Below are 13,852 nucleotides of genomic sequence, written 5' to 3'. Positions count from 1 at the left end.
CACACTTTCTGTTCTCAACTCCACGCCGACGTGGATAGTGGGGGTATGAAAAGGTTGGAAGACGCGTACCGCCGCCCCTCGCGGGCTCGCTGCGCTCGCCACGCTTCGGGTTCACGTTTATAGTGGGGGGGGGTGGCGTGGGGGTGCATTTCACATTGTAAGCACCCATTAGGGTGCTTATACAATGTTTAATCGCATCGCATTGTATGGCATTGTATGCCATGTACAATGTCATACAATTTTAAAATTGTATGACATTGTACAGTATCGCGTGATATCGCGTCGCATCGCATACCATCGTATGCCTTATGGTATGCGATGCGATGGGCGCCGCCAAAATACACAAGTACCTTATTCTGGTTCACTCGCAAAGGCAAATTCCTTCTCAAATGGACAAAATCATGTGCACTGCAGGTGGGGCAGATGTAACAAGTGCAGAGAGATTTAGATTTGGGTGATTTATTTTTTTTCTGTGCAGGGAAAATTCTGACTGCATTATTTTTACATATTTCAGTTTGAAGTAAAACTACACCCAAATCTAATTCTCTCTGCACTTGTTACATCTACCACACCTGCAGTGCATATGGTGTTGTCCATTTGAGAAGGAATTTGCCATTGCGAGCGACCCAGAATAAGGGCCATTTTTTAAAGATATTGTTCAGAAGGGCACTTCTGAGTGATATAATTTTAAAAAGCATTTAGTGTGTATGCCCAATATTGTTAACGATGCGCTCCCGCTCATTGTCAATAAACCCCACCTCCCTACGTTGTCTGTGCATGCAACTCAGGCTGACATTATTGTCCACGACTGGATGCACAGTTGCAGACCCAGTGATGTCACTGAACGATATCGTTAAACAACATAATTCAGTGTGTATGCGCTAAATCGTTTGCCCAAAAGCGCATCGCTAATTGCGTAGTGTCTGCAGGGCTTTAAAATGATGTGTACTCGGCTGATCTGACAGCTGATCTGACAAGTGATGGGACCCTGCATTGTGCAGTGAATACTCTCCTTAATAATCAATGACCTAACCCGAAGTTGCACTACAAAATGTACTAAAAATTTCAGTTGCATCTCTGGGTTGTGAAATTGTTAAATAAAATAACAGGAGGCTGTTCATGGTTTATATCATATACTGTACATTTTATATTTGTGCTAAAATACTTACCACGTAGGGACTAATTCAGCATGGATCGCTAATCAGAGAATTTGCAATTTCAGCGATTATAGAATGACTGTGCATGCACAGCGTACGCATTGTGCTTGCGCAGGACCAAATAGCAGAAATATGCACGCATAGAGGTCGCAGAGTTGCCGCAGTTTGATTGACAGGAAGCTGGTGTTTAGGGGCAGAAACATGGCATTTTCTGGATGTGTTTCTGAAAATGCAGGCATGCCCACATTTGTTTGGGTGCGTCTCTGAAGTGGTATGCCATCATTAGGTCAACAGTCAAAAGGATGACACATGAAAAAGATCTACATTGTCAAAAGGTCAACACAAGCAAAAGGTTGACATGAATTAAGGTCGGCATGAGTTTTTCATGATTTTTGTTCATTCTTAACCATCCCAGTGGGCATAGAGGGAGAATATAATAGTGTGCCGGGCACAGCGAGTCACCATGCCTAAAGCAGAGCGAGCGTGATAAGACACATAGGTGCCATTTCACACACTCCGATTTTAACCGGACAGGCTTTTTGCCTGACAGTTGTTCCCTTCACTTGCACCAGCTCCATAAGCCGCTGATGTGTAAATTTGGGTGTGGGAACTATAGTGACGTCAGTTTGGGAGCGTGGAGAGCTAAAACCACACACCAAAGGTATAATAGGCCCGGCAGCCGTCCTTTCCAGTGGATAGAGCTGGCTGCAACACGGCAGCCAGGCCGTAACTGGCCCATGTCAGGGGCAAACGCAGGATTTTCAGAAGGGGGTTTCCAGAGGGGCGGAGCAAAGCACGAAAGCACGGAGATGGACACTTAGGTGACACAGTATATGCCGGGTCAGTTATTATAGATAGACCAAATGTATATAAATAATAATAATAATAATAAAAAAAAATATATATATATATATAAACAGTATAGTTGCCTGTTCATCATTGCGTCCACCCGGGATGGCGCAACGTCACTTCCGGCAGACAAACCTGGAAGTGGACGGAGGAGCACACTGGCGGGCGGATGACTGAGCGAGCAGCACCTGAATGGTAATGTATATATATGTCACCTTTTGTATGTTTTTACTATGTATGTCCTGAAGACGGGTTGATCCCGAAATGCCGTAGGCACAGTAAAAAACTGTTTTACACCTGCACCCGTGGGCATAGCAATGTATTGGGGCCCCTACCGATCCAGCAGCGGTAGGGGAGGGGGAAGCTTTGATGTCCTGCGGGTGGTAGGGGGTATTATATCAACCGCTCAGCATGTAGGGCCTGGATCAGTAATTTCCACTAATTACCCCTTTACTGCACAGATGGTGGGAGATGGAGTGGGAGAAGGGTTCATTGGGCTGAATGAAGGGGCCCTGATGCATAACTTCCAGGGTGGTAGAGGATGTTTAATACGCAGAGGAGGGGTGTATAGTGAAGTGGGCTTATTATTCATAATTTTCTGGTGGGAGGACAGCTTGCTTGACTGCAGATATCTCCAGTTCCCGGAAATAGATAAAAACTAGAGCATCCCACCTACCAAATGGTACTGTGGACTAGGGGATCAGAGTTCAGGAGGCAGAGCAATCTGCCAATAAGTATATAAAACTACATACCAGGTGCGTGGAGCTGGAGCAGTAACCAGCTGCTGGAAGGCTGATATCTCTGGTTCTGGAAACAGTAGAGACAAGCTACTGTACTAGTGTTCTTCAAAGGGGGAGAGTCCCAGATTTTGGAATATACCCTCAGAAAAACTCTATGTCAGACAGAACCTGAAATATATGCCTGGGAAGAGCAATTAACAGGCTTGGATTGGGACCACTACTTTGAAGTCAGATATCTCTGGTTTCCAAGGGCCAATTTTTAAAATTCTTGTACCCATGGAAAGAGGGCCCTTAGACTCCTGGGGGGGGGGGGGGGTTCTGGGTACTCAGAAACCCCCCTGCGTGCGCCACTGTGTGTGAAAGGACACATTAACTGTTCATTGTAAGTTACTAGTCCGGCATGGCTTTTGGCCGTGCAGAGTTTTGCTGCCCGGTGTCAGCGGGAGTGTGTGAAATAGCCCAAAAGCTTCAGTACATGACTACAATTTACACCGGCCAGTCAAAACCTGTGTGTGAAAGGGCCCCCAGGGTATGCACTAGTGAACAGTTACAATTCTGTGACCATGAGAGAAATATGACAAGTGGAATAAAGCTTCATTGTATAAAACTGGAATGTACATTATAAATAATCAACTGCATGGAACAAAATAAACATTATATCAAAAAAGATGCAACAATTATATAGAAACAACAATGTACATAAGAAAACACACACACCTCTTCAAGCTGACAGGCTTTAATGACGCTCAGGTATCTGTATTGGTCATATGAAACTCCAAACACTATGTTCTCCTTGATGGTCCCAGGCATTATCCAGGAGACTTGGGGAGAAAATGAGATCCTTCCGCTGTGCTTTATTTTCCCGGAAGATGGTTCTAATTCCCCCATTATCATCATTAAAAGCGATGTCTGCAAAATGATGACAAGGAAACATGCTAAGGTGAAATAAAGCATTCTCACTGTATGTACAGCTGGGTTGTTTTATTACCTGTAGCAATTACAGCTTTATACAGCAATTACCTGATTAGTAAAACATTTAATCATTACTAATAATGTAGAAATTTGGGAAACTAGTATTATATAAAACACCAGGTACTAAAATTTCAATTATATTCTATATAACTATACAGAACAAGCAATGAGCTACCTTTCATGATTAATAGTCTTTATTCCATATACCTTGTATAGTTTAGAACTCGTATCACAAAGGTCTGTTGAATTCACATATGTGTGATTTTAGTCCCATCGTCAATGAAATGTTGGAATTACCTGTTGGTGTATAGTATGTCCTATTGTCCTTGTGTATCATCTGCAAGGTGTGGCGAGAAATGTGTATGATGCATAGTTCAACATTTTCTGTCCTAATAAGAATTTTACTTACTGTACATTCAGTTTCACAACGCAACGTATCACTTATTAAGAATTGACAATTATGTTGTTATCTATGTTGTTAAGCTCTAGGCTAAATTGTATCTCCTAAATAAGGGGTATTCAACAGGTTTCAGTGGCAGAAATATTGGAGGGGCAGCGAGTACATCACACTGGGGCCACAGCTGCTGACATTGCAATGAGTCACATTAAATCATTAAAAGCTGCTGCACTGCCCACAGCCAGTACTCCATACACAATGCAGCCGCTGCCTGCCCTGCATATGGTGATTAACAGTAGTCTGTGCTCAGCCAGAAAAGGAGGGGCCGTTCTCTCCCTTCTCCTCCCCTCTCCTCTTCAATCACCACTTGCAGTGAAGGGGAGGAGGGGAACACTGAAAGGAGCAATACTACTCTGTGGGCATAATGTGTAAGGGGAACTACTACTGTTTGGGCATAATATGCAAGGCACACTTTTACTACTGCGTGAGCATTACATGTAAGGGGCACTGCTACTGTGTTAGTATAATGTGTAAGGGGCACTGCTATTGTGTGGCATTATGTGCCAAAGACATTACTAATGTGTGGGCATAATGTGTAAGGGGTACTGATAAAAAGATTGTCGCAGGTTACACATCGTTTAGTGTGTACCCAGTATAAGAGAGAGAGAGAGAAATATGGATGCAATGTATTTTACAATAGGTGCACCACTTGTCATATACTGTATGTCACTTGCTGTGTAAAACTACTTCAAGTTATGCCAAAACCTGGAACGCTATGTGCATTTAGCTTGACATGAAAGCACATAACACATGTAACTCTAAATTCTTTATGCTGAGCTTGTGTTTCAGGAAAAGAGACCCCCACATCATTGTTTTTAATGGGCTCCATCATTTCTAGTAACACCTGGGTTATATAATAGTGCTATAGCTAAACGACACACATCTTTCTTGGCATTACTTAGGGATTGCTAAGAGGGCATAACTACAGTTGGTTACATTGTTTTAGGAAATGTGGAGAAGTGCCACAGTGAAATACAGCCAAGACAAACATCTTATATAAATATACTGACTGCAAATCAGAAAGTCAGTATCCAATCAACACATGCTGCAGCACACAACAATGTCCAAATATTGAATATTAATTCAACATCAGGTATTAATAAAATGTTGGCAGTATATGATATTTATTCTAATGTACAGTATGATGGTGATTATTGATTTTACATGGGGATTGAGCCTTATGAGTTAATTATTTTACATATAAACCATTCACTATCAGAATGCGGGAATTATGATGTTAATTCTGGCAATAAAACAAGGCTATATATTCATAGGAGTTACATAAGACAGGAAGGACCTTTAATGCCAGCATTTACTATACCAATGGTATCAAGGTGTGAAGGTGTGAAGGTGTATTGGTGACAATAGAGCATCCCCTTTGAGGAAGGTAAATTGTGACTGAAACGGCCGTCAAGGCAATTGCTGTTGTCTACAGATGAATGCTGCCTTCAGCTGCTGCCTACCCAGCAGATAAGTATTCACAATGAGCACACAATAAATGTGCGTTAAGATTTATTTTCTTCAATGCATAATGCACAGCGGCTGTGAGGAATACACACACACATACATACATACATGCATGCATACATACATACATACATACATACATGCATACAAACATACATATGTGTATTATTATTATTACATTTTGTTTATAAGGCACCACAAGTGCCGTACATATAGCACACATTACAACAGTACAGGGTACACAGAACTAAACATAACAGCAACAAAATAACTAAAACAGAGCACAAATAACAATTAGCAGCAGAATTGGTAGTACACAATACAGCTGAGTGAGAAGAGATGAGGGTATATATGGTAGGTGCTGTAATTGATGTGCGAAAGAAGAGAGCTGTGAGAACAGGAGGGAAGAGGGCACTTCCCCAAGGAGCTTACAGTCTAGAGCCGGGGTCAGGGAACTTTTTAACCTTTTACCCCAAAATATATTTAGCTAAGCCGATGTTATCCCCTTGAATTGAAAGGAAGGAAATTATATATTTGTAATACACATTGCACCCCCAGCAATTGATTATATATCCTGCTAGTATGGTACACAGTTTGGAAGCAGACGATGACGATGATGACCATGTACAGATGGAGCCGGACTCATCTGAGCTGCTTCTGGCATGCCGATCGCCAGCCGCGTCGGAGACGTTCGCATGCTCAATTCTCAGCAATGGATGTGCGAGCGTGTGAGACGTTCACGCGTCCACATCCACCGGTGCTCACCATGCGCCAGATACCAGCAGATGGTGCGCTGCCAGAAACAGAGTCTGGCTCCATCTGTATGGCTGTGTGTGGTACAAAATGTGTACCACACACAGCCATACATGGCAATCATCATCAATGGCTGCCAGGCTGTGTGTGTGGTTTAGCCATTGAAAATGTGATGCCAGGTAACTATTAGTGTCAGTGTTTCAAGATGATATAGTGACAGTCTGTGCAACTTGTTTTCTCTAGACTAGAGGTGGGTATACCTTGGCAGGAGCCTATATCCACCCCCAACCCCATGAAAATCCCGCATTTGCCACTGGATGTGGCCAACCAATCCCTATCCAGAGCTTCTTGATTGGCTGAGGTGATTCTCATTGACTGACTTCAGTAGGAATGCCAGTCAGTTATGCGGAGGAGCACCCTGTGTAAACACACAGGCTGCTCCTTAGTCACAGGGATCGCAACAATGTTTCTTTTTAACCCTTGGATGCCTGGGTATATTTTTTTTCTCACAGATTGCTATTAGATTCTACTGGAGAAGACGACCAAAGTATATGAGTTGTGTGTGTGTGCATGTACAGTATGTAAATAAACTGTTATGGTGTGTGTGTGTGTGTGTGTATGTGTGTGTGTGTGTATTTACTGTAGTATTGAGTTGACTGTGGTTATGCTTAGAATGCAGGACTCCATGCCATTTCTTTTTAACCTAGTTTAACCTAGTTTAAAAAAAAAAACAGCACATTCCCATTACTAAAAAAAATAAAAAATTACCCCTTGTCTTAGAAATTGCACATTCCCCTTACAAAAACATTAACAAAAAAATTGCACTCAATTTCTGCTTTGTACTAAAAATTCACACCTGATTACATTTGCGAATATACAGCTAAATTCACGCATTTCAAATGTGTGACTTGGTGTGATTTTTTAGATAACTAAAAAAAATCCCACCCTATTACATTTATCCCGATAAGTGTTTTTAATTTGAAACAGGTGTATATGTACTGTGAAATACTACTGTGACACAGCAATTATTGAATGTATAATTATGTGCAGGTTTTATGTTATTTTTTTGTGGTGAAATGATTGAAGTACTGTAATTGTGGCTTATGAGTACAAGGGTATAAAGCGAATGGATACTTAATATTATCTAGCAATATTATAGTATTTAACTAATTCAATAAATGTATACAGATGGAGCTGGCCTCTTCTTCGCTGGCACTGCCCCAGCGCCAGAATCTGGTGAAGAGGCGCCCCACCTGACTGAGACGCGCATGCGTCTCACAGGCACGCGTGTCTCAGTTTCCCGTCGGCGGGGGGACGGGAACCCTGTCCATCTCCACTTCAGGGAGACGGACGGGGTGAGGGGGGGTGGGCGGCGAGGCGGCGGGGACCCGGGGGGAGCCCCGTTGTAAGGCGACGCGTGCGCATCTCGTGCGCGTGCGTCACCTTACGGCGGCTGGCAGGGGATGGTGGCTGGCAAATCTTCCGCCATCCCCTGCAAGAGCGAGACCCGCTCCATCTGTATGTGTTTTTATGGGTGTTTTATAAAAAACTTACAGTGAAAAAGTCAACAGTGTCTAGGCTGACCCCCAAATGATCTGCAATAACAAAGTTGACTTCTGGAAGATGTTGACACAATAAAAAAGTTGACATTAAAATGGTGACCATAGGAAAAGTTTTTTAGGCGTCACATTGTAGGTTAGTGCACATATTATCCCAATAAGTGTGCTGTGTCATGTCATCTCGTATGGCGAGCAATGCGTCGGGCAACGTGTGCTGCGCTTACCACAGATCACAATTTCCAATTGTGGTTCACATAGGTGATGAAGTATGAAAAGATTGAAAAATGACAATGGTGTCAACATATTTATTGTGAATCTTATGCATAGTTGCCGACTTTTTTGCTGCCCTCTCCGGGAGAGGGCAGCCAGCAACTGTAGCAGGGGGGGGGGGGGCATCGCCGGGCTGCACTGTTGGGGGGGTGTCTATCGTGCTCGCTGCATTTTAGCCCCGCCCCCGCAGTGCAATGCCTGTATATCAATATATATATCGATCGTGCCATTTGACCCGGTTCGCGGGAGATTAAGAGAAATGCGGGAGGGTTGCCCCCCTTTCTGGGGGGCCGGGAGGGGGACCCGATTTCCGGGACCTTCCCGGCCATTCCGGGAGGGTAGGCAACCCTGATCTTATGACTGTTGACCTATCATTGGGATACAATCTTTAATAAAGCACACGTTAATTTAGCTGTAATTTCAATAAGAAGAAGCCATTGTGTGCCAGGTGAAATGCTGTGTAAATACTCTGTGAGAAAATGTCTGCATTACTCTTGTTAGACGTTACTACCTAGAACTTTGACATATAACACCTCATATTAACAGATAATCAGGTGATGGACTACAGCTCACTTTTTGACAGCTGTTGTAATTCCTTAGTTAAATAGTAGCTAACCTTCATTGAAGCAACCAGTTAAGAAATGCAGGAAAAGGTGTTACATGTATCAGTATAACGCCAGCCTTATCTCTGATGTCAGTGTGAGGTCAGCAGGAAGACAGGGGATTAAGCACAGGTTTAAAGCATAAATCATTTTGTAAAACAGCACAATTTCTGAACGTCATAAAATCGTGGCACAGTTTGCACATAGCTACAAATTCATTTGGATGTTTGTGTGAAATTTCCTGCCTACTAGTAAAATGTTTTCCTTAAAAAATAGAGCGTAACGGTGCCTTCAAGGGATTACAGACAAATCGAATTGGGGTAACAGAATAGGTATATGGCGCAGTGCTGCCCTAATGTTTCAGCTCCTGAAGTGTCACCAACACTTAAAAACCATATAAACAACAAAAGATGGAGCTTTTAACGGTGAGGCGCAAGATATACTTAAAGGTTTGTTAGGGTTGTAGTGCTCCTTTTTGATACAGTCTCTTTCGTAATGTCGTGGTCCAGTCTCAAGTCCGATTTCAGGTTAGGGTGAGTATCGGTGATCGATGAAATAAAAATAAAATAAAGAACTTATTTTAGCATGTGTGTAGTTATTGTATTTACACTCCAAGAAGGCAAAAATTATAAGTGCTTTTGAGTGAAGTGAAGTTATTCGTGCGTACCAAACTCACGTTTAAGTAAGCTGGTACGAAGCTCATAAAGGTTTCTTTCAATTGGGTACAGTGATGTATTTTTCTCTCTTGATATCAACTGTGGCTGTGACTTCTCGAATTAGCTCAAAAAGAAGAAGAAAAAATTCAGGATGTGGTGGGTTCGTAGTGCTCAGAATATAGTTTTGTGAGGGGCTAAAACAGCGTACCTCACTCACCAAAGGCATATGTGTAATAAGTGCATAAAGGTGTCTTTAAATGTGGGCGTACCCCAACTCACATGGAACTTGTCGTATTCAAACCCAGAAAGGTTTCTTTTCTATGTCCCCCGTTTTTGTTGATTATCTCCCTCTGATTCAGTTTTCCAGGGGTTCTCGGCAAGAAATTAATATACCGTATGTCAGAAGGATGAAATTTTAAACTTATGTGGGGTGGAGGTATCTCTAGTGTACCTCATTCACCCCTTTACTTATTGTTAATACTATAACCAATATTCAAGTTTATGGGCGTACCCCAACTCACACTGATGTGTCGGGTGATCCACTCATCAAGGTATCTTTATAGGAATGGGACCCTAGGACTCTCAAAATTGGTTCCCCTTGTCCAGATTACATAAAAGGGAAAGAAATATGCCAGATGTGTAGAACTTCTCTAACATAGATTTTGAGGTAGGGTATGCCAGAAATAAAGGCGCACCTTACTCACCGCTTGTCACGGCAATAGGAAGCTTATAGCGGTTTCTTTACTGGCAGTCCCAGGGAAGGAAGAACTTGTAATCCAACCAATGATTTTTTTTTTTAAGTTTTAAACAAAGCTTTAATCCAGATAATCCACAAAATACAAATTCCCCATCAAGGGCCTCAACAGTTTAAGGTAATTCCCATAAAAAACGCAGTTGTTTTAAAAACAAACAATATTTTAAAAATAAAAACAAAAAAACTTTAAAATGTTTTAAGATGACATCTTGAGAAAGGTCTTCCGACCGAAATGCGTTGATGCTACTGGAGAGGAGTGAACAGCCATAACCCCTTGGATGTATGTATTGGACATTTTAAAGTTTTTTTGTTTTTATTTTTAACATATTGTTTTTTTTAAAACAACTGCGTTTTTTTATGGGAATTGCCTTAAACTGTTGAGGCCCTTGATGGGGCATTTGTATTTTGTGGATTATCTGGATTAAAGCTTTGTTTAAAACCTTTTTAAAAAAATCATTGGTTGGATTACAAGTTCTTCCTTCCCTGGGACTGCCAGTAAAGAAACCGCTATAAGCTTCCTATTGCCGTGACAAGCGGTGAGTAAGGTGCGCCTTTATTTCTGGCATACCCTCCCTCAAAATCTATGTTAAGAGAAGTTCTACACATCTGGCATATTTCTTTCCCTTTTATGTAATCTGGACAAGGGGAACCAACTTTGAGAGTCCTAGGGTCCCATTCCTATAAAGATACCTTGATGAGTGGATCACCCGACACACCAGTGTGAGTTGGGGTACGCCCATAAACTTGAATATTGGTTATAGTATTAACAATAAGTAAAGGGGTGAATGAGGTACACTAGCAGTGGCGGAACTCCCGGAGGCAATGGAGTCATCTGCCGCCGGGCGTTAGCCTTACAGGGGGCACTGGCTCCATTGCCTCCCGATAGTCCAGGCCTGCATTAGAATAGCTGCCTGGCGGTACCCTCTCCCCCTCCTCTCTGTCACCCGGCTGACTGCGCCTGTCGCTGTACTCACTACAGCAGAAAGTGACGAGGAGTCGGGTGGGAGAAGACGCAGGCAGCCAGTGCGGGACGGGTGAGAGGGAGCAGTGAGCACGCCCCCTGCCAGCCCATCCCCGTTTCCCAAAGGGCTGCTGCGGCAGTCTCCGCGCACAAAAAGTGGGGTCCGGTCTCCGTCCCTCCATCCCCCAGCCCACCAGTCCCCTCCGGGCAGACAGCAGTCACAGCGTCTGACTGCTGGTTACTGATGACAGCGCTTGTCCTCGTGGGAGTCACACAGCGCTGCTGCAGCACAGGCAGGGGTCAGCCAGCATGTTAGCTGCTGCCTGGCCTGCATATGGAGAAGTTCCTGGACCCCGTCCTCCGGCAGCAGTGAAACAGTGGGACAAGCCGTGCGGCGCCACTGCCTGTGAGTGACCACATTGTTAAAAGTTCAATATACTGTAGGGGTGATGGGTTGCTTGTTGGGGACCTTCACGTGGCTCTAAATATATATATATATATATATATATATAAAACGGGGACAAAATCAGCTTCTTTAAATCATGCATGGGGGGGGGGGTGGTGCACCAACATGTATCTTGCCTCCGGGCACTTGGTATGAACTTACGCCACTGTACACTAGAGATACCTCCACCCCACATAAGTTTAAAATTTCCACCTTCTGACATACGGTATATTAATTTCTTGCCGAGAACCCCTAGAAAACTGAATCAGAGGGAGATAATCAACAAAAACGGGGGACATAGAAAAGAAACCTTTCTGGGTTTGAATACGACAAGTTCCACGTGAGTTGGGGTACGCCCACATTTAAAGACACCTTTATGCACTTATTACATATGCCTTTGGTGAGTGAGGTACGCTGTTTTAGCCCCTCACAAAACTATATTCTGAGCATTACGAACCCACCACATCCTGTATTTTTTCCTTCTTCTTTTTGAGCTAATTCGAGAAGTCACAGCCACAGTTGATATTAAGAGAGAAAAATACATCACTGTACCCAATTGAAAGAAACCTTTATGAGCTTCGTACCAGCTTACTTAAACGTGAGTTTGGTACGCACGAATAACTTCACTTCACTCAAAAGCACTTATAATTTTTGCCTTTACGGAGTGTAAATACAATTACTACACACACGCTAAAATAAGTTCTTTATTTTATTTTAATTTCATCGATCACGGATACTCACCCTAACCTGAAATCGGACTTGAAACTGGACCACGACATTACGAAAGAGACTGTATCAAAAAGGAGCACTACAACCCTAACAAACCTTTAAGTATATCTTGCGCCTCACCGTTAAAAGCTCCATCTTTTGTTGTTCCTACAAGGGATTAGTTGCCTATAGGCAAATTTGTATAAATATATTTTTTTTAAATACTGGTTTGAACGTCAAAATAAAGATGTTTCACATACAATATGATATGTACTATAAATGATATACAATACACTACAACAACGGTTTATAGATCAGCTATGCATACACAGAAAAAGACGCTGACTCTCAATGTAACTGCTGTATGAGGGATTCTCTAGTAATTTGTTTGCTATCTACGATCTGTAAACTCTCACATTCATGATCAGCCACTTCCCATAGCTAAGGCCTGGTACACACCAGAACGATCCTGATTGTTAGTAGATTGTTAGCAGATTGTGTGATGCTCGCACGATCTGTTGGAGCCACACAATCTGCTAACGATCTGCATCCAATCTGATCCCAATCCGATCTGAGTCTGTATCCAGTTGAATGGATCTTTTACAGATCCTCACTGCAGCAGGTAGGATCTGTAAAACGACCAAACGACAGCGGGGACGCGCATCGGATTGGAATCGGATCGGAATTGGACCTAAACATGCCCAATCTACATACAATCTGCATCCAATCGGTCGGAATTGGATCCAGATTGATGGAATTGAGCCCTAATCGTTCTGGTGTGTACCCCCCCTTACTTGACCATACACCATTTGTGATATTCTAATCTGATTGGTATTTACTATAAACAAAGCCAGACTCTGCTGTAGGGAACTGCCATACATAATATTATAGAGCCCAGGATCATTCATACTACTGGAAATAAACTGTTTTAACGCTATACTATCTGCACTGTTCATTGGATAATAATTACCCATAAAAGCATAATTATTATTACAAATAGTGACTAATTGGCCCACACTGACAAAGAAGCTAAGCAAATGACCATCCAGCGGATTTATTAAGCTTGGTGAAGTTATAAAGTGGCTGGTACTTTATCACCGGCCAATCAGCTCCTATGAAGTCACTTGCTGGGTTTAAAAATTGACAGTTAGGGGGAAATTTACTAATATGGATTCGTAGAAAAAAGGTGTATTCGTAGGGAGAAATAAACTTTTTTTTACGAATTTGTATTTTCGGGATTTTCTATCCCCAAAATACAACAATTCGTAATCCTAGGGATGGAACATTCGTATTTGTATTTACAAATACGAATGTCTACACCATCGATAGAATACGACAGAAATTACCATTCAAAAGAATGGTGGTTCCTGATTTACTAAGCAGCCGTATAGAAAATACGGCTGCTTTTGTCCACGAAAATACGGCAGAAAAATAGAACACCATTTTCCTGTCGTATTCTCGTTTTAGCCTGCACGGATCAGTCAGATCCGTGCAGGCTGCGG

The 13,852-nt window shown here is 42.5% G+C and overlaps 1 protein-coding gene across 1 annotated transcript in view; it reads right to left on the bottom strand.

Annotated features, from left to right (window-relative positions):
• CFTR (CF transmembrane conductance regulator) overlaps positions 1–13,852 on the bottom strand; it is a 176,300-nt gene that overhangs the window by 57,712 nt on the left and 104,736 nt on the right. Inside the window, exon 11 of the mRNA XM_083182806.1 lies at positions 3,464–3,655. Coding sequence (XP_083038932.1) covers positions 3,464–3,655 — 192 coding nt within the window. The remainder of the gene's footprint in view (positions 1–3,463; positions 3,656–13,852) is intronic.

Source organism: Crinia signifera, chromosome 4, assembly GCF_055691185.1.
Source record: "Crinia signifera chromosome 4, ASM5569118v1, whole genome shotgun sequence".
Taxonomy (NCBI): domain Eukaryota; kingdom Metazoa; phylum Chordata; class Amphibia; order Anura; family Myobatrachidae; genus Crinia; species Crinia signifera.
The sequence above is the reverse complement of the archived record's forward strand: the minus strand, read 5'-3'. Positions and strand labels throughout refer to the sequence as shown.